The following is a 25,492-nucleotide window of genomic DNA, read 5'->3' on the forward strand; positions in this document are numbered from 1 at the left end:
GAAGGCACTTTTGTTTAAAACTACCACTGCTCAATGGAATCATATGAGGACATTTTGGCAACAACTCTTCACGACTCTTCCAGGCCATGCGCTTGTGGCTGTGAGTGAGAGAGGTGTGCAGAGATGTACATGTGGGTGAGAGGCTGGGGTGTGAGAGGATACGTGCTGGAATGACGTCACAGGCCCTTTGAGAAAAGTTGCACTGTGGGAAATTTGGTTTATATTAGGGCCTGCGGGGAGAGTTAGCGGCCGCTCACCACGCTCTGATGCAGCGTTTGTGCCCAAAAAAGAGAAATTCTCACTCTCCGAAGTATGGTTAGGTGATTACTGGGTGGGGTTCCTTCTTTGCGAATTCACTATCTGGTCCTCATTAACCACAAACAAAAAAACATCAACAAAAAACAAGGGAACAACATAATTGCTAAACTGAAATTTGCGTCATTTCCTGTGTACCGAGCATGGCAAATTTTGATGACCTGCCACGGTGCGATTTGAAAGCCGTTTGTCTTCCAGTCTTAACGGAGAGTCTGAAGCGGCATGCACGCTTGCCGGCGCACAAAATAAAATATCTGTGCACCGCCATGCTGTGCTTTCTAATTGCAGCCAAGTAGCGCCGCGCAAGTGTTCTTTTTCCAAGCAATTTTCAGCTTCACAGCGGCAGGTTTCTCCCTGACGCCCCAGCCCGATGGCAGCAAGCTGGAATGGTGCGCTCCGATTTTCTCCTGTACAATGTGGGAATTACGATGCTTTGTGCGGGTATTTAATAGGGCGTCAAATAGCCTGTCAAACGCCTGCCGGTAGCCTCCGTTTTCAGGTGGAGCCGTACTGCTGCTTGCATGCTCGGAAAACTTTAGTCATGAACCTTTTCTTCTCGACCAGATCTTGGCAAAGTACGGCCCGGGGGCCACATCCGTAGTTTTCCGCAGTATTTTCTACCTGGAGGAGGGAAGTAGGCCCCAAGAAAAAAAATTAGCGCGATAATCCTGGGAGCAAGTATGTACCGTAATCCCCAAAATATAAGACACTTTTTTTTTTTAATTGAATGAGTTCATTCCAAGAAATTACTCAGGTAAATATGTTACTCAAGTAAATGTTACAAGCTTCGTCGAATAATTCGTTGTCGTGATTAATGATGTAAAAATTTGTGTCAGTTAACCAACAAAACTTACGTCGTGTGCCAATGACGGGAATTCTCGTCAATTCGTTTTTTGTTTTGTTTTTTTATGAAAGGGTAGCTGACACCCTTGAGCTTAGATGTTCCTTGACATTTTGAATACTTTCTGCATGATAGCAAAGAAGTCTTGATTTCATGCATCTAGTGCAATTGAGCACTGTAGTGATGAACTGTGACCATTAGATGGCAGTGTTGCTCACGTTGGAGAAGAATACAGCACTACATACATTACATACTTGTAATTCAAAGTTAGGATTGGAAATCAATCTTTCACATGATGCCAACCATGTTTCCATAGACGTAGCACGCAATATTTTGTCGGTAAAATCGCAAAAAAATCGTGTTTTACAAACTTATATTTTCCTGAAACATTTCATTTGTTCAATAATTGTTCTTAAAGAATTTCCGCAAGTTTTTTTTTTTTTTAAGTCTCGCGTCCCCCCCCTGCAGTTCCTTCAATTACCACCAAGGGTACCCGCACCCCCATTTGAGAAGCACTGATCTACACAAACGCTGTTTCGGAATACATTAAAAACAATCGCACCTCCGTTGAAGTTAGCATGTTGGCTAGGCACTCGGCAATCGTAATTGTCGCAAATAATTGTAAAAATTCATTAGCGCCTGCCTCGTCACCGCTTGTGTTCACAAAAAATGACGCAGTCTCTTCATCTGATGCTTTTCCATTGTATTGTTTGGAAATTAGTCTTTAAAACGGCCAGTTGTTATGTATGTGTAATGTTATTTAGTCAGCGTGAGCCGCGGTGAGCTGTTTACCCGTCAAGGCAGATTTGAAAGGCTCTACCTTTCATACCTGCGGAGAAAATGCTGCTTTCCTCGCCAGTGGTAAGGTGACTATGATCTTGACAGAGAGGATTTTGTGTTAACACTCCCTGGGAGTGAAGCCGTCATTTTTTTTTTTTAAACATGACCAGAAATAGGATTACGCCGCATTCTGACATTTTGAGGTGAACGGGGAGGGAATGTGTGATATGTGGGTTAATATGCACACGCGCTTAAAAAAACGCACACTCCTTGGCCCGGATCCCAACTGGGTGATGCTTTTATTAAGTTGGGTATTAACTCTGCTGAACCGTTCTTTTTTTTTTCGGTTGAAAAAGGTTGATATTTGCAGGAGGGCGCTTTATCAGCGAGAGCAGCCTCAGCTTAGGTGCTCCTTGACACTTTGAATACTTCTTGATTTTAAGCATCAAGTGCACTGATGATGGGGATATTTTTAAACTGTATATAATGTTTAATCAAATGATTGACATTGTCAAATTGCCAGCAAACCCGCCACATTTTTACCTATTCAAGCGTCCGGAATATGACACCCCGAGATTAATCAACTCATTCAATCCCAAAGACCTATTTTTTACGTTATTTTAACCCTTGTGTGGTATTTGTCCGATCCTTTGATTTTTATATCGCACTCTGAAATTTTGATGTTCTATATCTGCTCCAATTTATAATTCTTTTGCCAAAAAAGTGCCATTTTAAATCAACCAAACAATACATATTAAGGTTTCTGGTCGCAATTTGATAAAAAAAATAAAGTTTAACATTTAATTGAGTCATAATTATATTGTTTTAAACATTTGATTTGGCATGGCACTGATCGCAAAAGTCCTTTATTGTAATCAAGTGGTATTTTTCCCCATTCTTCAGGTCATACTTTCCACAAGTCATCTCAAATCTTCATTTCTGATGTCTATTAATAAAATTTGACTGATCTGTTTGTTTTGTTGAAACTCCCTTTAGCGCAGCTCCATCTAGTGGCTGCATAACGCAAGCTCAGCCACTACTGTAGCTTCTTTTCCACTCGCCTTATAATGTGGTATAATTTTGTAAATAAGCCATTCTTTGAAGGCTTTGTATTTTGAAAAAAATAGACAGTAATAGAAAGTACTTTTAAACGGAACCAAACCCAAAAACAAATACAACCATTTTGGTTTGAGGTGACTCGTTAGGGCGAATTCCACAAAGAGGTTTTCCTCAGTCCACAAATCATCTCAAATCTTCATTTCTGATTGTCTATTCACAAAATTTGACTGATCTGATTGTGTTGTTGAAATTCCCTTTGGCGGAGCTCCATCTAGTGGCTGCATAACGCAAGCTCAGCCACTACTGTAGCTTCAATTCTATGCGTCTTATAATGTGGTGCGCCTCATGTATGAAAACATTTTGAAAACAGGCCATTCCTTGAAGGCGCGTCTTATAATCTGGTGCGCCTTATAGTGTGGAAAATATGGAGAAAAAAAAACAAAGTAAATTACTTTTAAACAGAACCAAGCCCAAAAACAAATACAACCATTTTGCTTTGAGGTGACTCGTTAGGGCAAATTCCACAAAGCGGTTTACCCAAAGTGAGCCTCAATTAGAAGCCTAAACAGATTGGCGCTAACTTTGTGAATTTATTTGAACTACGCTGTCTAATGTCTGTGTTCTGCCCACAGTAATATTTGTTCAGGAATGTTTCCAAATGTTGTAGTTCTTTTGTTCTATTTACAATCACGTGTTTGTTCCATGTATTTAGCTTCCGTTTTCTACTCTATTTTGAAGGCGCAAACAGGAAGTCGCCGTGTGTAACGGTAGCAAATAGGCCGTGCTTAGAAAAACAACTTGCGCAACTTACCTACCTACGGCTGGACATCGTGTTTGTCTTCGTGCTTTCTTGTCCCTCCTAACGCAATGGCTGTAAGTCCTGTATTTTGCAGTGTTCTAGACATCGTTTTGGTTGAATGTATATGAATGTTAATGGGCAAATTAGCATATTAAAAGATCGCGAACGTGTTCGTTTAGCATCGCTAATCGCTAGCTGACGTTAGCATCTATGCTAATTCATTTTCTACTGAAGTCATTTGTGACGCTTTTATTTCGTTAGCAAAGTGCTGATGCTAATTTCGTTTGTTTTCAGTTTCACTCTGAATGTTCATGAACCTCAAGTCACCCCATTTGTAATAAAAGGAGCAAGACGCTCAGCTAGCTTGCTCATGAGACTTACGAGTTTGGCTTGCTGTTGATCAACGTTCACATACCACGTGGTTCCAACACGTTGCGATAACAGTACAGTGGGCGTCAAAGTTCTACGATCATTCGAGGATTCTCAATGAAAAGAAAGTGCGAGCGCCTGATGATGATTGCACGGGAGGAAGTTATTGCGCGAGTTTCTTCACTCAGCGGAACAATCGAGACTATAAACCAAATGGAATGTCCGCCGTGTTTTTCGGAAGACGGGGAAAAAAGGCACCAATCGTCGGCGATTCTCTCTTCCTTCCAGTCCCTCGATTCCTCTGCGGAGCCATTCAGGAGAGTCGCTTCCTGTGAGACGAAGAACAAAAGGTGTTTACTATCCGCGCGTCGGAAATAAAAAATGTGACTATGATGAGGTCATCAACCTATAATTGCGTCCCAGGAGCTGTTCTGTTCCGCCTGGCATCCTCCTCCAGAAAACGCGTCCATTCTCCAATGGCCAATTCCGACGTGTTCTCGCTTCCCCTCCGCTTCATTTTGCCGCCGATTCCTCAAAAGTGTTCATTCAAGGCCAATTCCACGGAGCGCGGCTTTCCATTACAGCCCAGGATTGAACACATGGTGACCTCTCATCCGGTCCCTCTTCCTTTTTTTTTTTTTTTTTCGTCTAAAAAGTTTTGTATTCTGTTCTAGCCGCAATCATTGCTGGCTCGCTTCGGCGCAACCTAATCAGACCCGGATGCTAATTTCCCGCCTTAACGAACCCGTCGCGCTTTGATTTCAGCTCCGTGATTGCACTGATCGCGTTAACCCGTTTCGGAGCTGAGTGAAAAAAAAAAAACAAGGCTGGATTTTCTGTTTTTCCTGTAAGAACAGACAATAGCGAGGAGAAATTTTCTCCCGTCTGGCTTCAAAGTGAGTTTTTTGGTTGCCGGATGAAGGCCGGCCAAGGCGAGTGACTGGCAAGCGCGCCTGCAAATTAGGACCGGAAATGACTTTGTTGTGCTGCCAAAGTGCGTTTCAGCGCCGTCAATCAGTGACTTAACGCAGAAGAACACAACCGAACCACCTCATGATGGATTTTTATGCCTTGATTAACAATGATTTGTCTCTTCCAAAGCTATAATAATGCAAGGAAACAACATCTGGGTTGGACGTGATGTAATTTCGCCAACAGCCTGGGCACAGTGACGCGTGCGGCTGACGGTCTTTGTTGAAATGTTTTATTGACATCACAATACAGAAAAAACAGGCTTAAAACAAAGGGAATAGTAATCAAATAGATTATGCATTAAGTAAATGAAGAAAACGTATCAAATTGTATTCAGCAGTTGTTTGTTTCGTGTATATATATTGCCATAGGGATGGTACAAGATTGAACGTCCCATCCCTAATATATAAACACCTATCTGTATTTGCTTGTATTTAGTACATGCAGCATCCACTTGAACCTGTGGGCCTGGAAGGGGGCTCCTCCCACCTGTGGTCCCTTCTGAAGGTTTCTGATTTTCCCCAAATTGGGTTTTTGAGTTTTTCCTTCCCCTTCTGGGAGCTTTGACAGGGGATGCTACTCCCAAAAGATGTCTCTGTATGACTTCTTTTTTCTCAACATGACCACTTTTCACCTGTGAAGCCCTTTGAGACTTCGGTGATTCAGGGCTATGCAAATCAAATTTGATTGATTGATCGATTGATTGAACGTGATGAGATCTTATCTCGCGAGATTGAACGCCGCGAGATTTCTCAACTCGCGAGCCACAAGAATCATTTCCTTTCCACTTCCTTATTAGGCCAGAAGTGCAATGGAGGGCAACTAGGTCGATGGATGGAATTGCGTGCTGCACTCCCGTACAGCAGGTGGTGGTATGCACCTAACCGTTGTTTGCAATCCAATGTTAATTAAATCCTATGAGATATCTCGTCTTGTAGGATTTGTATCTCGTTCCATGCCTAATAATAATATGTATATAGGGTTAGGTTTATATATATATATATATATATATATATATATATATATATATATATATATAAGTGCCATGTATGCCATATTGTGATGAAAGAGGATGTTAAAACTCAAAAATTACACTTGTAATTAAGGATGTTAAAACTTAAAAATTACACTCGTGCGACGCCCACTATTGTTTTCTTCATCCATCCCCCTAAATTCGTGGGCAACGAACGGAATATCGATTGTTTATCTTTGCTGTTGTTGTTGCTTCGTAATAATTTTGAACATAAATAACAATAGGGATTTTCAATACCACTTTTTTTTTAGACCGATACCACGACAACCTTTGCGTGATCAAATACAGATACGACCAATATTTTGATACACAAAAGAACCCCTCACAAAAAATGACATAATTTTAAAGACCTATCTATTACAATACAGAATTTTTCTTAAAATGTCTTCAAATGAATGGCAATTTTCTTCTCATTTGCAATTTCTACATCCGGGTATTTGGCCAATATTAATGATTCTATAGAGGTACTCATCCATCCCTCAATATAATAATAATAATATATAAGTGTATAAGCATTGAAAGACACTAGGGAGCTGAAATTTCACCTGCATGGTGACAAAATATCAATTTTCAACATGGCACGACCACTGAGTTATCAGGACTAGCAGGAGTGTACCATTTTTTGGCTAAAATACTGCAAAAATCACGTGGAAGAAAATGACCCAAAATGGTCAATTTTGAACACGAATGATGAGACTTTTTTTTTTTTTTCATCCTGTTATGTTTGAAATGTCCATCCAACTTCGTGTCCACCGTTGAAGCTCCCTAAGTGACTTTGACCCGCTGTTGTCACCAGAGTGGACAGTGACTTTAACACAAGACGATCCCACTCTGCTTTTCCCATCCACGCTGGAGGTTCGGGCTTGACATTTATTCAGGGCGACACAACCTGAGACGTGATACCCCACACCCACAAAGTCGTCCAAGGACGTCTGAGAACATTAGCCGATGTTAGTCCACAGCCACCTTGGACGGTGACTTCACAACGCGTGTACAATTAGTCGGGAACGATTAGATCTCGTTTTGGGCGGGGGCGAGAAAATATGACACGTTTTATTCTCGCGAGATCTCGTCGAAGCTCTCGCGCCACCCCTCGTGTTTTTCGTCGTCATTTCGAGTCAAGCGTTAAATCCAAATGAAACTTCATCACCCGCGTTCTAACTTTTACGTTCTCGTCTTTCCATCACCGTATGCTTCAACTACATCATTTATGGTAGCGGGCTGACAAATGGGTTCTACATGAGCGACAACACCAATGTCACTCATGTTTGTCTTTGTGGACGGTTTGTCTGCGTTTAGCCGTAAAACTCTCTCGCCGCCGCGCATTCGGATGGAGACGCATCAAAAGTGCCTCAGACCGCTTAAATCTTCCATCTCCGTGGAATTGGATGCACATGCCTGAGCCTCATTTCATTTCCTCCTGTTAGCCGCCAACGAACGTCGACATCCCAAAATAAACTTAGTAGCGAGATGCTGAGGTTGTGATGTGATGTTACGCTGTGCAACTCTGTGATGTGAGTTTAATGGGAATCGAACGTTTGCCCTTTTGTCACAGATTCCTTTTTTTTTTTTTTCAATTCGTCAAATGGACAATTTTGGTACTGAAAACAATATGAGGGTTATAGTTAGGGTTGATTATCATTTGTGGCGGTATCTCGAAATGCGTCATCAAATTGTGTCATCAACGACATCGCACATCCTCATAAAACTTAAATTCATTCCAATTAATTTGCTTTTAACACTTTCAGTGCCATGGACAAGAATTTCCGTCTTTTAAGGGGACACCGTGTAAGATTTGAACCGTTTTTCGCGACGGACAGCAGGAGGTGCACTTTAATTGTACTTTGGGCGCCGCTAATATAACCATGGCTCTCCGTGAGACTACAAAGGATGGAAAGGGATAACAGTACAGTTACTGTAAGATTTAGACCGTTTTTTTATTACGGACAGCAGGAGGTGCTGCAGATGCCGCATTTTACCATCCGTAGCTATAACAAACATGGCAGCCTGCAGAAAAATTCTACGCGCGATGTTATTTAAATAAATTAAATAAATAAATAGACCTACGATTCAAACATACTGTTGGTTGTTAAGAACACATTTATTTGCAAGTGTTTGAATTTTATGATCATTAAAATTATTTCTATTTAATGAAAAACAGTCTAAATTTAACATAGTGTCTCTTTAAAAGTAGAAATATAAGACAATTGAGCACTGCAGTGACAACTTTGTCCAGTGGGTGGCAGTGTTTCCCCACAAACAACATAGGTATTTACCTCCACCAATTCAAAGTAAGGAATGAAAATCCAAAGCATGAAAATGTAATTGAGAAGCACTCAATTAAGATTACTGTAGAAGGTACAGGTTAAAAAAGATCATAACTAAGGTTAGGAGGGTAGTGGATAGGTTCTTGGCATCACACAACAGAATTTCTTTCGACTGGGTTTGCGTTTAATGGAAATGGAACGTTTTTTCCCTTGGGTCACAGGTCGCATTTTTAAACCGGTCGTCCGTGACGTTTTAGCGCTACCTTCCTTTTTCCGTTTTGGCGAGCATTTCGGTTTAATCAGCATCAAAAGGGAGTCAAGGCCCATGCAATATCTATAAGCGCTGACTTTGGAGGCCACTTCAGGCGAACCCTAAGGTTCTCCGTTCCTCTGTCCTTCGAGGCTTTTCTGAGAATATTAGGCGCCATTACTCACTATCTAGTAGGAACGTTTTGCCTCCTCGGCCTCAGCCTCCGAGACATCGAGGCGTCTTTGGATAGGTCGCACTTCACAGTGCTCCTCGTGTGTGGAAAATTGTCGAAATGATTCATGGTCATTGACGTCAATTCTGATGCCCGTGGCTCTGTATTCCTACTGGTGCTGACTTCATCGGTCTGTGTACAGTTCCGAATTCCTGTTGGTTTTTCTCCGACATATCCATGTAATGTTCTTGTATGAAAACTCAGAAAAAAATTAGCAACTTGATATTTGTTGCAAGGGATGACCGCAGGCTACTAGCCTCAGGTTAAACTAATCTCAAGTGACGAGGCAGATGCCCAGAAAGGCTAACTGTGTTCAGTTGTTACCTCACTTTGTAAACAGTCAATACAACGGTTAAGCAGCGAGGAAGGTAAATGAAGTCTTAGCTAGCTAGGCTACATAAGTCTGTCTGAAGTTAGCTAACATTATTCCTTGTGTCAAGACAGCCATATTTATTTGTTGCACGAGCTGTCGGGGGAATTTGCATTACTATTGTAATTCATTGCTACTGTATTAAAACCACATAAACATGGCTACCGCATTTCCGCACTATAAGGCACACCGGATTATAAGGCGCACCCTCAATTAATGACACATTTTCAAACTGTTTCCATGTATAAGGCGCACCGGATGATAAGGCGCACTCTCAGTTGATGACATATTTTCAAACTTTTTCAATCACAATATAGTAATACTCAAAATAATAACAATAATAACTCAAATAATAACTCTAAACTCTCAATAGCATAATAACTCAATGTCAATATGACCAACCTCGTTCAACTGTAAACAGGTAAAGCTTTCTTTATCAGTTTATTCCCAATCGACGAATCACAAGTTCAATATTGATCCATATATAAGGCGCACCTGGTTATAAGGCGCACCATCAGCTTTTTGAAAAATGAAGGCGTTTAGGTGCGCCTTATAGTGCGGAAAATACGGTAATTTATATTGTAATTTTTTCACGTGTAGCTGCATGAAACAATGCCGTTTATGGTCTGTTGGCTCTGCGAATTTAAAGATTTTAATCTCATCAAACATTTCTGTCGGGACCCATAGGTTTTTTGCACCGCGAGTTTCGGGGACCCAACAGGTTTCAGAGGTAAAATGAGTGCTGAAATTTAAAAAGTAGCTGGGATTTAATGTCTGCCAGCTTTAAAAATAAATAAATAATAATAAATTATAATAATAAATTTATAAAAATTATAAAAATAAATAATAAATTTCTTTGGATTTTTATGAGTTATACGGGGGACACCTCTTGTCTCGTGGCATTTATACGTTATTTAATCCACTTGTTTGTTGCGCTTAAAACAAAAGAGCTGTTTTGGCACAAGCTCCGCTAGATTCACTCAATTTTCACATGGCCGCCGCCTCGAGCTGCCACCTGGAAGCCTAAGCCGCCCTCGCATCTAGTTTCCGCGCTTTCAAATCGATGAGGCACGTCCATCGCCCCGTGAACAACAATCCCCTCTGCCGCCTATCTCAAATGTGTGCGCGCACGAGACGGGGGAATGTCACGCCGACCGCCGAATCACGCGATGTTCGCGGGCCGGGTTTGCGCCGCTTCCCGTTTGGGATCCATGGCAACAGTGTGCAACTGGAGGTCAGGGACCAATCAGACGAGAGAATGACATTGTCATGTCGCCTGGCACAGGATCATTAATCACACCTCCGGTGGAGGACGGAAGCCAGCGCCATATGCTTCTCGTCCTTTGAGGCACTTCACCTGCAGGAAACTGGAAGCTTTTTCTTGGGCCTTTGTTGTTTGCCGTATTTAATTTCAGAGTTTCTCTCGAGGAGATTTTCAATGTAAACGAACTGGAGTGTAATTCTTGGGCCTTGTCTAATCGTAACTCTGAGATAAGATAACCCATATCTTATCGTACCTTTTTTTTTTTCAATTATAAGCATGCCAAGCCACCAGGCCAGTGGTTCTCAAATGTGGGTACGGGTACCCCTCAGGGTACTTGAAGGAACTCCAGGGTGTACTCGAGGTTTTAAGTAAAACAAACATGCAAAACTCCCTTCCAAATTATTCTTGAATTAATTAAATGTTTCAGGAAGATACAAGTTCAAAAAACACATTTTCTGTTCAGTTGGTTATTCAATTTCATTACTTTAAAAGGACAGATTCTCCCCCTGACTGGAATGGTTTGACCCATCATGTCAGATGCCACCTCTCGTTACCTGTCAGGTTGATGATTTTTTTTTTGTGAACAGATCTCTACTATGATCTCAAAAGAGGACACTTTAAATGTAATATATAGGTCAGCATTACTCAAGGGTGTCAGCTCTTCTCCATAAAAAAACGTATTTCACCAGAATTTTTTTATTTATCATTATTACTATTTTAAAAGACGGGAATTCTCATCCGTGTCACTGAATGAGTTAAAAGGCGAGGTAGGAGTGTATTTACTCTTGCACAGGCGGTGTCGGGGAGGTACACATTTTTTGTGTCATCAAATGAGTTCTCAAGTCATATTTATCTGCTCGGTGTGAGAGCGCAGAATAAGCCTGGAATGCATATAAATGCGTCAATCCTTTGGGGGTGTTTAGGCAAGAAATCAACATTAAAATCTAGTTAAAAGCTCCGAAAAGTTGACTTTGACGTGAATTGTGACGCCAGCGTTGGTCAAACAAAACACATAAAATGGCGACTGAACCTCTGAAGTTCTTACACGGGGTAACAAGTGCCTTGCCGGAGGTAATTGGCTATTATACAGCAGGCTATAAAGCAATAATGATCAGTCTCAGTGTTATTGTAGCCCTACATTACACACACATTTCGTATAATAGGAATATAACGACGGGCAATATGTGCCTTAATTGTTTCCCAAGCAACAAAGTCGTTGCTCTTATTGGGCGATCAACACGCAAGCGAGCTTTCAAGGCCACAATACGGCGCTAATGCGCTCCCAATTTAGCGCCGCGCCGCGAAGGAGGCCGGCTCGCTGTCGCCGCTCGTTTGTTTTCCAAATTGGGCTTCGGTGGCTTCTTCTGGTTTAGCGCCCGGCCCACAACCATTTCTAATTTAGTGAATCTGCTTTCCAACGAGGCTGCGCTGAATAAATTATGCATCCCCCCCCCCTCCCAACATGAGGCTCAGGCGGCTGACGCGTAAACTTCATTAGTGGACAGAAATAGGCGCTAGCCACTCGCTAAAAGATTTACAAGAATTTTGGGAAAAATCGAAAGATTTTACGAAAGCTACAAAACAATTTCAAGTGAGCGGAATAGTCACCGAATAATTTGATCAATGAGAAGTTGTCGATTGCTCAGGGCACTTATTTGCATCTTTGACTTCAATTGGCTGATTGGTCACTTGTTGCTAGGCAGATTTCATCATGCACAGGAAGCAGACGAATTTAATCAAAAATAACCAAATAGTTCGAACTCCATGAAAATTATTTTCAGTGTTTCTGCCTTTTAGCTTACTTCAATCAGTTTGGAGATTGTTCTTGAAGACGAGGCTTAAAAGGTGTGGTGGAGAGTCTGGAGAGGACAGATAAAAAAAGAAAGGGGTGGGGTGGGGGGGGGGGGGCTTTGCTGTGGTCCGTCCCAGACAGTCCAAATTGGAATTATTTATCAGTATTTTTTTCCCCTCTTTCAGCTACAGACATCAGAAAAGGTTTAAAATGTCATCCACTCTATTTTCAAATAGAAAGTTATTTTGGAGCACGCACAGGCTTAGTCACATGACACACACAAGCGGTCAGCCAGTTGAATGTCAAATAACGACTCTGCCGCAGAGGCTTGAATTTATATTATTTGGGATTTTTTTTTAATCCCATTTTTTGAATGTATTGTTAAATGTATTGGTATTTTGTGTTTGCTTTTGTTTAAACTTTTTGATGGTTGTTCTTGTAATTGAATTTTAATTAGCTAGCTTGAATGGATGGACGGATGGATAATCAGCTAAAATGGTTTTTGATTAGATGGATGGATGGGTGGATGAATAATCAGTTAGGTACATCAAATTTTAATTGAATGGATGGATGTATGAATAATCAGGTAAATGATGGATGGATGGATGGATGGATGGATCAATAATCAGGTAAATCGAATTTCATTTGGATGGATGGATGATGGATGATCAGATAAATCGAATTTCAATTGGATGGGTGAATGGATAGAAGGATGGATGATGGATGGATGGTTGGATAATCAGTTAGGTAAATTGAATTTCAATTGGATGATTGGATGGATCGATGGATGGATGGATGAATATTCAGGTAAATCGAATTTCAATTGGATGGATTAATGGATGCATGGATGGACGAATAATCAGGTAAATCGAATTTCAATTGGATGGATGCATGGATGGATGGATGATAGATGGATGGATGGATGGATGGATGGATGAATAATCAGGTAAATCGAATTTCAATTGGATGAATGCATGGATGGATGGATGATAGATGGATGGATGATGGATGGATGGATGGATGGATGAATAATCAGTTAGGTAAATCAAATTTCAATTGGATGAATGGATGGATGGATGGATGAATAATCAGGTAAATCGAATTTCAATTGGATGAATGGATGGATGGATGGATGAATAATCAGGTAAATCGAATTTCAATTGGATGGATTAATGGATGCATGGATGGACGAATAATCAGGTAAATCGAATTTCAATTGGATGGATGGATGGATAGATGGATGGATGGATGGATGAATAATCAGTTAGGTAAATCAAATTTTGACTAGATGGACGAATAGATGGATGAATAATCAATTAGGTCAATCAAATTTTGATTAGATGGATGGATGGAAAATTCAAATGTTCCCAGATCGTCTCATCTCTTTAGGTTCATGCAGTCATCTTTTTACGCTTGATAACTGGGTGGAACTAAAAACAATCATTTTTGTGTTACCGCGTCACTAAAAAAATGGAAGGATTGCCTTTTCTTGATAATAAGCGACAGCGAAAGTGTCCTTAAGGAGACGCGCTGGTCCGACGTCTTTTTTTTTTTTTTCCCCGCGCGTCCCCGAGGCGAGGCGAGGCGAGTTCAGGCGTTTTTACAGCTAAGCAGAAGTGGCAGCCCGAATCTGCTTCCTCCGCATCGCCCCGACGCCGTTTGCGCTTCCTTCCCCGGGTGTTCGGCGAGCCGACGGGAAAAAGCCATTTGCGTCCTATCGGAGACACCTGTGGGCCGCGGCGTCCCGTCAGCTGCCGCAAAAGTCAAGGATGCGCGCTCGCCGGGGAGGATGATGACGATGATAGCGGGGGGTGGGGGGGCGAAGTTTAATTAACTTGGGGAACGGCGGACGAGGCCCACGGCGCCGTTGCCGAGCGCGGCCTTTCATTTAGCGCCCGGAATAAATGTGCCGGCGGACGGCGGCCGAGGGAGGCGCGCCTGTAATTAATCATGTCATCTCCGAACAAGCGAGCTAGCGCCACTGACGGCCTTTTGTTATTTTTACACACGCTGGATGTGTTGTTACCTCCGCCAAGCAAGTTTTGACCTTTACGCATCTGCCGGTGTGTTTGTCTCGCTCAATGTCAACAAACATCCTCAATTTGGGGGAAAATAAACGCGCACGTAGATCTTCTCAGTCTTTTTTTTTTTAACTTCTATTTTTATTATTCTTTTTTTTTTTAAAGGTATAAATTAACACACAAGGTCCTGAAAAAAATGCATGGTTCAGTGGTAAAGTGGTTTCGTCCTAACTGAGAAATTGTGGATTTGATCCCTTGACCCTTGACCCCTTGACCACTGTCCCTGTTAAATAAATCAAATTAATTTTTTTAATAATAAATATAATTATATAATAAAATAAATGATATAATAATAAAAAGTATCAAAAAATAAGAAACCATATAATTAATTAATTAATTAATTAATTTAATATAATATAATATAATATAATATAATATAATATAATATAATATAATATAATATAGTTTCAGGGTTCCAAAACAGATAAAACATATATTATTTATTTTTTTTTTTTTTGGGGGGGGGGGTGCATGGTTCAGTGGTAAAGTGGTTTCGTCCTAACTGAGAAATTGTGGATTTGATCCCTTGACCCTTGACCACTGTGACCACTGTCCCTGTTAAATAAATCAAAATATATATATTTTTTTATAATAAATATAATTATATAATAATCCATGTGACGTAAGATTCTAATTTGCAATCTGGCAGAAGTTGCAAAATCTAAAAACAATGCCACACTTTTTATTTTTTTCTTCACTGTGTCGCCACTGGAGCAGTGCGCCTTTTCCAACAATTCCCAACTTTCCTTTCCCCTCATCATTGATCTCCCGTCCAACGTTTTGCCTGTGAGCCTTTTCTTTCCTCTTCTTCGATATCACACCTGACTCACCTCTCTTTTGTTCCTGGACACTAAACGCACAATTTGCTGATTGATGAGCCATTAGCTGCCCTCGGCCTTGGCCGCCCAGAGCATGGCCCCAAAGTAAAGAGACTTAAAAAAAAAAGGACTCTCTGAAAGGACAGCGTCCACAAGTAAGACACTTGCTTGGAATGCTCATTGGGTTCGATATCGATTTTTTTTTTCTTTATCATTTCTCCACACTGTTAAAATTTTACTGTGAAATTTTGCATGACTTTCACGGTAATGAATATATATCCTGTGAATGCATTTACAACAACATACTGATAAATGGATTTTACTGGAGAATAACAGGTGAATACTGTAACATTCAATGCTGCTGTAATTATACAGGTATTCATTGTAATATCACAGGGTAACTTCAACGCAACAAATTACCGTATTTTCCGCACTATAAGGCGCACCTAAAAGCCTTTTTTTTAATCTGATGGTGCGCCTTATAATCAGGTGCGCCTTATATATGGATCGATATTGAGATTGGGATTGGTAGATGGGGAATAAATTGATCAATTTTACCTGTTTCTTTTGCGTGTTTACATTTGAACGAGGTTGCTCATATTGACATTGAGTTATTATGCTATTGAGAGTTTAGAGTTATTATTTGAGTTTAATTGGTCTAATTTGCTTTTTTTTCTGCCATGTCGCAGCTGTTCAAGACTAAAGTGTTGGAGTTGGGTGCAAAGTTGCTGCCGGCCTTCAACACGCCGACGGGGATCCCGCGAGGAGTTATCAACTTGGGAAGGTAAGCATCAAAAACATAAAATAAAATAAAAATGATGATTTTTTTTTTCGATATCATTCAAGGAAGATTGATTTGTCAGCCACATAAGGCGAGTTTTGACGCATTGATGTGCATTTTTATATCAGCCGTATTCTTACAATAATTACCGTAATGGTACGAGCTAGCGGGCGGACGTCAGGTCGCTGTTAGCAGCTAACAGCTGCTCAGGTTAGCTGAGGTGGTTACCGCATTATTTTTGATAAAAGAAACAAGCGGACTGAATCAACGTCCGAGTCCATCCTTGTTGAAATAAGTCACAAACATAATTAGGATTAAAACGGAGAGAATCATGCAAAAGTTTCGATGTCTTCATAGATTGCTTGAAACATCATAGCTTAATTGAACTAGCAGGAGCTGAGTGCTCCGATTATAAAACACGAAAATTCAATTTACTTGTTTATTAATTGTCTTTTGGCATATACACACTATTGTATACTTAATGGAGCATGGATGGTCCGCATCTTCGGGTATCTATGGCAACATAAATCCGAGCTGTGTCAGGTAAAAAAAACTGCTTGGCGCTTGTCACACTGGTGCTGCGTTCACTGACCGCTCACGTTGTGGGAAATTTGAAACACACTTAATTTTACCCGCAACAAATATATAATTTAAGAACATGAACACAAGAAATCATGAATAATTTACGAAGACGAGATTTATTCTGTTTTGCTATTGTTTATATATTGTTGCCAAAGTGTTGGTACGTCTTATACACGGTAACATATAAAATAACAGAGTAAATTAAGTCTTATTTACAGGTGCGTCTTATATTTGGGGAATTATGGGACTTCATTTTTACATTCTTCTGTCAAATGTATCATTCAACACAAGAGTGTGACTCCATCTAATGGCTGACAGTGGAATTACACCCAAAATAACAAAACTGAGTTATAACTGGACCAAAAAAAAAATTCGAAACACGTAAAGTGTATAAACTCTGCCAAAAGACTGGCGCTGAAGCTCTATTTTTTTTTCAAATCAGGGGTTAGCTTAAGGCTAGCGCAAAGAACATATGCAGGTTAGTCTACTTCTTTATTTGGTCAAACGTTACAATCAGACGCGACTTCGATGTAAACAGAAAGTAGAAACCCAAAGAAGCAAAGTAGCGGTTAGCATGTTTGCTTCACACTTCCCGATTCGAATCTCGGCGTCCCTTATCTGCCTAATTCTCCCTGAGATTTAATACAGAGAACAATTAACTCATTCAATCCCACAGACGTCATTTTACGTTTTTCCCAGACATTCAATCCTATGTACTTATTTACAGATTCCGAAAACACTCTCCACCTAAATTCAATGAATCGATTTAGGCTGCAGTTTACCGGCCGCCATAATGAGGACAAACACTACACAACATGGATTGAAGGAACATTTTGGGGGGGTTTGGAAATCTTCATCATCAAAGCCCGAAGTCGATCCAAATATAAACATGCAAGATTTTCTATTAATACGCTTTAACAAAAAAAAGTGCCCGCCCGGCGCGCTCGCCAGTTAATGTGGCGGAGTGCTGCAAAGTCGAGTGTTGATGTGATTTCGATTAGGCGCTAATCCATGTGCGTAAACAAAAATGGCCCGAATAATATTTGCATGCATTAGAGTCCGCGCGCCGGCGTCGACTGTTCATCTGTTCCGAAGCATTAACGTGTCCCGGCTAAGTGGCTAATAAACAGACGGCAAACACGGCTTCACTGACTTTAAACACAATGTCTTTTTCGCTATTACGTTTGCTTTACGCGTCAGGCGGGAAGCAACCGAGCGGGGTCGGACATCTGCCGGCCCGCTTCGTTATCTTCTCTTGCGCATCAGGAGGAGGAGGCGGAGGCTGGGTGTCATGTGATCGGTGGTTACGTGAGGTGAAGGAGCTCCAAAATGAAATAGATTTTGTAAAAAAAAAAAATTCTCAGAGAGTGTATAAGCACGTGAAGGCTGACAGTGTTTCTGTAAGTAGCAGAAAATCTCAAACACCGTCACAGAAACTTCATATTTTCTTTTCGAATTAAGAGTAAATTAATTGGAATAGCCTTTGACTGGTTAAAGTCCTATTTAACTCACCGAACACAGTATGTTCGATGGGGGCAGTACAGATCCGTATCCGGCAGCATTGTATTCGGAGTCCTTCAGGGATCTGTACTGGGCCCAAAACTTTTTTTCTTTTATATATTAATAACATATACATACAAATATATATATAATATATATTTTGTTGTATTTTTTTCCTGTTGTGTTAAAAAAAAAGAGCAATTGGCTTGCTAAATTTTTATAGTGCCTCTTTTGTGCCACATTATATGCCTTTGAAAAAATTTTTGCAATCCCCAAAACATACCATATTTTCATTCATTTTCATTTCATTATTGTTCCATAAATTGACACCTTCAACAGATACGCTTGTTTGCTTTACTGGCGTATTGTTTCCTGCTGGCTAGCAAAAACAAACAAATTAAAAAAACTGATAAAACGCACTGAACTATAATCCGCAGTCATCAAATTATAAGGAAAAAGTTGAGATTTACAGTCCAGAAAAATACGGTATTTTTCCAGACATTCAGTCCTAGGTACCTATCTATATATTTTCCTTTTTTCCCCAAAAGTTTTGACTAAAAGAGGGTCTAAAAAGAAATGTATTAATTCATGTGAGTAGAAATTAAAGTAATTTATTACTGTAGTTATTAGTTAGTTAATAGTTATTAGTACTAAGCTACCTAAACTAATTTATTACATTAGACTTAATTACCAAATCCTTAATTAATTTCCTACCAGCAATTTTAAGACCATTCCTTAGCAAATCAATAATAAATATAAGTATTCAAGTGAATGAATGTTTGGACTCTTAAAAAAAACGTACAAATACGTCATTGGTCTTGAATGAGTTGAAAACTCCCCCAAAAAGTTTATTGGGTGTTTTTGTATGTGTGTGTGGCGACTTAGTCTGTGTGTGTTTTGCGTTGCGTTGCAGTGGCAGCAGTTGGAGTTGGGGCTGGGCGTCGGCCGGGAGTAGCATCCTGGCCGAGTTCGGAACCCTGCATTTGGAGTTTGTCCACCTCAGCGAGCTTTCCGGTGACCCCGTCTACACCGAGAAGGTTAAATATTTAACCGCACACTTTGAAGAAAAAAAAACAAAACGCATGAGGATCTGAAAATTTGGATGGTTTTCGTGATGATTTGTGCAGGTGATGAACATCAGGAAACTGCTGAATAAGATTGAGAAGCCTCAAGGCCTGTACCCCAATTTCCTAAGCCCGGTCAGCGGAAACTGGGTTCAACGTGAGTTTAATCGCATGACATCGCACTGCATATTTTTACGATGAAAATGGGAAATTGTGTGTCCCATTGGGAATGAATGGGTCATTTTTGGTAAAAAATTAAAAGCCAGAATTTTGGGAAAACCGTGACTTATCCGAATGACAAAAGTAATAGCATGCATGTTGTGAATTTTTGGAATACGTTTAAATCGGAATGATGTGAATTGGATTCATTTTGTGGAAGTAGAAATATGCCAAAAGAATGCGCAGAAGAGCGCTTTTCTCCACTGTTTTCAACGTAGGCGTTGGTGGCGCCAAAAAACAGCTTTGATTGCCTTCATCGAACAAGTGAGGTGAAAATCACAAACGAAAAGCGCATCGATCTCGTTGTGAAAACAAATCGCCGAAAATATACCTCTCGATTGATACTCATATGTGTGAAATTTAACAAAAGGAAATGGATGGCAATCCTGCCTGATAAGTCACCATTCCTTTAAACACAAATAAGTCAACAATCATCTATCGAAACGCTTAGTCATCATTTTTAACAATATAGAAGCGATTTTCTTAGCATTATTTGAAACACTAAAAAATTTGTTGAATCAGCCTTAAAAGGATTTTTTAAATTGATTTTTATGCGATTTTTTTCAACATTCCGTTGAGCGGCGGTCAAACTATGTCAGCACACAGAAAATTCTTTGTTGACTTGAATTTCACCTCAAGACAGTAGGTGGCGATAGAGATCAGTTAAAAATGTCTTCATCACGTCACTGACTACAAAGACTGACCATACCAGTTTTCAATTTTTTTGTGGGTGTTCATGAATTTAACCTTCATTTGTATGGACAGATCTGATGCCACTGAACAATTTGAGTGGTTGTAAATAAATAAAATAAATATTAGGCCTTCAAAAGCATTTTCAAAATTAGGAAAAAAAATACAATGAGTGTGTGTGCACAAGGGTTAAAATGCATCTCAAAAATTGTAATTATAATGGTTTTATATGGTCCAAAATTTGGACAATGATTATTTTTGTACACAAAATCTCACACGTCCAGCTGCAATCACATATAAATGTCAGAATCGTTGCATTTTGAAATTTTACATGTTTTAATCATATCCTGGAAATTTCAGCTCCCTAGTGTTTTTCCCATTGATTCTTTTATGATATCATAAAAAAAAACAAAGGAATTTCCGCAATTTGTAACACAATGCCACAAGGTTAATAAAAAAATTGTCCCAATGTTGTCATTGCATACTGCAGGTGTCCCTAATATTCTGGGTATACTGCAACTCCTCATGAGCGTCTCTCTGAGTTCACATTGAAATTCATAGCTGAATATGATATTTCAGCGGGGGCGTGCATGCGACTCCCACGCAATGTTCTCCCAACGCCGCTCGCTGTGTTTGTCCTTGACACGCGCGCGCAAGACACGCACGCACGCACACTCGCTCCATTTTAGTGCGATAACGCAGACAACTAGCAACAATTAGCCTCTGTTATTCATGCGGAATGGCTGCTTTTCGCCCCCCCCCCCCTCGCCACCCTGATCGTTTTCACGCCTTTTCTGGTAAATCGGAAAGGATCCAATTTTCCAAAGTAATTGAATTCATTATCATTTCAATAAGGCAAAAGCGGCAGGAGCTCTGCGGCCGCCGCTTTGATGCCGCGCATTAATAAGCGGAGCGATTGACGGACGGCTGAGCGGAGAGCGTTGATGCTTCTGTGACGCAGGCACGGTCTCACCTTCACAAAACGCCAATGTAGGCATGCATTGAATTAGCGCGACAGAACGTTTAATTGTACTGTCAACAAATGGGGGAAAATTCATCATAAGCACAGAACAGAAAATCTAACTTTTTGCAATTAACTCGCGTCTGTTTTGGCCACAATATAGAAAAAGTGATTTGCAGTGATCCCTCCTACTTTGCGGTCTCAATACTTTAAAATTAAAAATATTTACAAAAAAAAATAACTTAAAAATGTGCAAAAAATGGAAAAAAATGAAAGGCAAAAACGTACAATATACAGAACTGTATTCATGAAATAACTAAGTAATATTAGTTAACAACTGTTGAGAATTTTTCAACCGCTAGAGTTCGTGACTTATCTTATTTTGAAACGCATGCTTTTAATTTGTCGGGTCGCGTTGCATTTCTGTTTCCTGTTTTACGTTCTCTGTGCCTCATTCGGCTCGTTGCGGTGACGTAGTGAATGACAACGTAAGCTCATATTTACAGTTTATTATCATTTATGTTGATAACGCACGCTACTGCCTATGTTTAGTAAGCGATGAGTGTTTATTCTTTTTATGTGTTCGTTTGTGTGAGGTTCCACTTTATAGTTAGTAGTTGTTGTTAGTTGTTGCTAACCCGCTAATGTCGGCTAAAAATACAGTAAATTCATAGATTAAGTGTTTATATGTTAGTTGACTGACTTTAAGATTGTTGTTGATTTATTATTCAACAGATACTACATGATACACCATACATGAGCCAAAATAAATGTTGCTGCTACATGAATACGCATAATGGAGTTTTGTTCATTTACAAGAATGCCAAGCCGCTAGGTGTCAGTAGTTTCACCAAATTCTGTCCGGTCAGAAAGAACTTCCGTCTCTTAACGTCATCGGCATCTTTGGCGAGAAATAATGATGTAAAACTCTGGTTTATGATTACTGCACGTTAACAGGCATCGGCAGAATTTGGCAAATCTCCATTTTGGTCGTAGTTTTTAGAGACTTTTTTTAAGGAAAAAATGGAGAAAAAAAACCTTAACTTTGACATGTCACGATTCTTTCAACACTTGCCTTTTGATGTGAAATGTATTTGATGTAAAGATGAGAGGATTGGAAAAAAAAATACCAGAGTGATTTTATTTTCTTTCCATTTGAAGCGATTGCGTCGCGTCCCGCCACTTACTACTTATTTCATCCCAGATCACGTGTCCATCGGCGGTCTGGGGGACAGTTTCTACGAGTACCTCATCAAGTCGTACCTGATGTCGGACAAGACGGACGAGGACGCCAAGAACATGTACTACAACGCTATGGAGGTATGCAAGCCATCTACTCAAAAACGCTGCGCAATTAAAAATCAGTATTCGACCATTTCAGCCGGCGTGACCGATATTGGTTAATTAAACACGAGCGTGACCAAGGAGTCCGTCTTAAATTAAAGGAAGCAAATCCTCCCGTCCGCCGGTGGGCTTCGTAAAGCATGTGTCAATAAGAAAAAGCTCATTAACTCTGTTTGCTCCCAGGTCGCGCGCACGTTGATATTTAATCATGCTTGTCAATTGCTTCAGTCACACTCCCCACATTTTTTTTTTTTTATTTCAATTCCCACCCTACCCAGACGGTGTCACGTAGAATCATGAAATTAGAGAAGCTTCGTTGAGCTGCCAGGCGTTTGGATACAAAGAAAAAAAAAAAACCTGTCTGAGTGACTGGATTTAGACGGATGACATTTTTTGTCATTTTTGTGGGCGGAGCATGGCAGCAAAGTGTGCCAGTTTGATTTAAAGCCAACGTTTTAGGCTCAATTTCATTCTGGCCCTTTCCACGAGTCCTTCAAAGGCGGACTCGCCCTAGAGATTTTGTCCGATTGCGACCGAAATGGCGCTAATGGTCTTCGACAGATGGGCGACGCTAAAACGCAAAGGGTTCGTTTTCGTCGATGGAGCACGGCAGCCAATTTGAATTTGATAAGTCATCATAAAACATCAAAATAAAAGTTTGTGTGATTTCAAACTGGCAGAAACACAATTGCATTTGCACTCAAACCGTCATCCAGGTTTTGTATGCCTCTAAGGCAGTGCTTCTCAAATAGTGGGGCCCCCCTGGGGGGGGCGCGGATGATCCCTGGAAAAAGGCTTTGTTTTTGTCTTGTGGAATGTAATTGCAATAAAAGAATAATTGTCATCATTTTCTTTTAGTTTCAGGCACTTTGGTGCACTTGATTCTTTTTTTTCCATTTTAGACTAAGCTATAACCCATATAAAAGCGATAAAGATAATTAACAGTTGTTGAAAGTTGATTTATATTGCAGTTTTCTGTTGTTAATGTTAAAAAGGATACATGTGTAGGTATACTTATACAATTTGCATCAATAATAATCTTATTTATATTCAGTGCATCTACTGTGGGGGGCCTGGCAAAATATAGTTGCCTCGGGATGAAAGAGGTTTGAATTTGAATGTATTTGTCGCTCGCCGCCAATTTAGCATGTAATAAGGCCATTGGATGCCACATTTAAAATTACGGCGCATGTTTAACTTTGCACCCGCATAGCTTGACATTTAAGACTTTTCAAAAGTTTTGACAGATTGTTAATAAGTTCTACTTGGAACTTTTCAAATGTGACCTAACTTCAGACTTTTATGTGATAAAGTGTAGTTCGGACGTGCGAATAAATTGAAGAAAAAAAAAAGTGGAATTTCGAACATAATCTTTTTGTAATATTTTTGTATTATGACATTATTATATATTATGTACACTAGTTTACGTCTTTACGATAAATCTTACGTGCACACTAGTTTACATTTACACATTTGTTCACATTTACTTTGATCTTTACACTAAACGCATTTCACAACAATAGGAACACATTAAAATAATACACCATGGAGCTGAAATTTCATCCGGATGGTGACATGTAAATTTTGACATGGCATGACCATTTAGTTCAAATGATTTATCAATAGGAGAACTTGACAACAAAACACAATAGGAGTCAGAAGAACTCATCTTAAGCAAAAGAAAAAAGGGCATATTGTTAGCTTGTGAAAAATATATACACATGTTACTTTTCTTCCAAAAAATGGCTCTGCTTTTTATGGGTCATAACAAAGGCACTGATTAATATCTTTTTTAACTTTCAACTGCTCAAAATATTCAGAGGCATCAGACCTATGTATACATATCTGATGAAAGGACCGAGCTGGATTCCTCTTGATGCCATACGGCTGCGGCTCCGGTAATGTTCGATGAAATTGATTATGTCAATGTCTATGATGCGTGTTTGTGATTTGACAAGTTAGCTAACCAGATAGAATTCATTTTATATATATATATATATATATATATATATATATATATATATATATATATATATATATATATATATATATATATATATATATATATATATAGTAGCTAGGCTGGAACTAAGTTTAGACACAAGAATGGGTCAACTAGTTTGAGATTCAGCTTCAAAAAAATTTGAGGTCTAATCAGATTGTCTTTTTTTTTGTATAGGGACAAATGGCAATGAAAAGAAAGGAAAAAATATCAGACTTTTTTTTTATAGGGGCTTAAATCAAGCCCAGGCAGAGGCAGTAAATTGCATCTCCAGATCATTGAAAAGTCAAGCCACACACTAACACAGGTAATGAATGGATGTTAAATAAGGTCCAAAAAATGTCTAAAAAATAACCAATGCCTCATGATGGATGCATTTTACGTTGATCCATTCTGCTATATGAACGGCCATTGAACAGTTGCTTTACTTTGACGGCAACGGCTCAGGTCGAGTGTGTGCGCACGCTGTCAGATGAAGTTAAAAGGCCGTGTGTGTGTGTGTGTGTGTGTGTGTGTGTGTTTATAGCGGGCGAGATCGAAGGTCCAAGTCGCAGTGCAACTCATTAGGTGTGGCATTTAAATAAAAAGAACGGCGCTAATTAAAAGAGCGCGTGGAGCAAGAGCGCCTTTTACCCAATTATTCTATTCCCTGATTAGCTTTTCATAAGATGAGTATAAAACGCATGGCTTCATTTGCTCTTGTTGTATTAAGGCGGATCAAGATGTGTTCATTTTATGATCGGCGTTCTCAGTCAAAAGTTTGGAAACGCCTTCGTTTTGACGCGCGTATTCGTCAACAATGCGGGGTGTTTTCAAACTTTTGACTGGCGTTTAATGGCAGTGGATCGCGGGCCACAATAGTAGGTGCAGCGAAGGTATCTTTTTGACGTAGTATTACATAAAATTAATATTAGATTGGAATTAAAAAATGTCATTTTGAGCCATAAGTTGCTTTAGGTTCCAATTCATTTCCAAAAGCAAAATGAAATGAAATTAATTAGTTCTGGAAGTCATCTCATGATCTGAATTTTCCATAAGTAGAGCAGACATTTTTTTAGAGGCGTATCGGAACCGTATTTTTTTTCTTTTTTTATAACAAGAGACGTT

At 39.8% G+C, this 25,492-nt stretch overlaps 1 protein-coding gene across 2 annotated transcripts in view; it reads left to right on the forward strand.

Moving 5' to 3' along the window:
- The window catches only part of LOC148426212 (mannosyl-oligosaccharide 1,2-alpha-mannosidase IA), a 136,921-nt gene that overhangs the window by 103,980 nt on the left and 7,449 nt on the right, over positions 1 to 25,492 (forward strand). Inside the window, exons 5-8 of one of the 2 annotated variants that reach the window (XM_088410250.1) lie at positions 15,932 to 16,025; positions 19,015 to 19,142; positions 19,233 to 19,326; positions 22,244 to 22,359. In XM_088410250.1, the coding sequence (XP_088266376.1) occupies positions 15,932 to 16,025; positions 19,015 to 19,142; positions 19,233 to 19,326; positions 22,244 to 22,359 (432 nt within the window). Of the gene's footprint in view, positions 1 to 15,931; positions 16,027 to 19,014; positions 19,143 to 19,232; positions 19,327 to 22,243; positions 22,360 to 25,492 lie in introns of both variants that reach the window. The other variant, XM_088410251.1, reaches the window with a different exon arrangement.

The sequence above is a fragment of the Hippichthys cyanospilos genome, chromosome 3, assembly GCF_059441005.1.
Source record: "Hippichthys cyanospilos isolate Australia breed blue-spotted pipefish chromosome 3, RoL_Hcya_1.0, whole genome shotgun sequence".
Classification (NCBI taxonomy): Eukaryota; Metazoa; Chordata; class Actinopteri; order Syngnathiformes; family Syngnathidae; genus Hippichthys; species Hippichthys cyanospilos.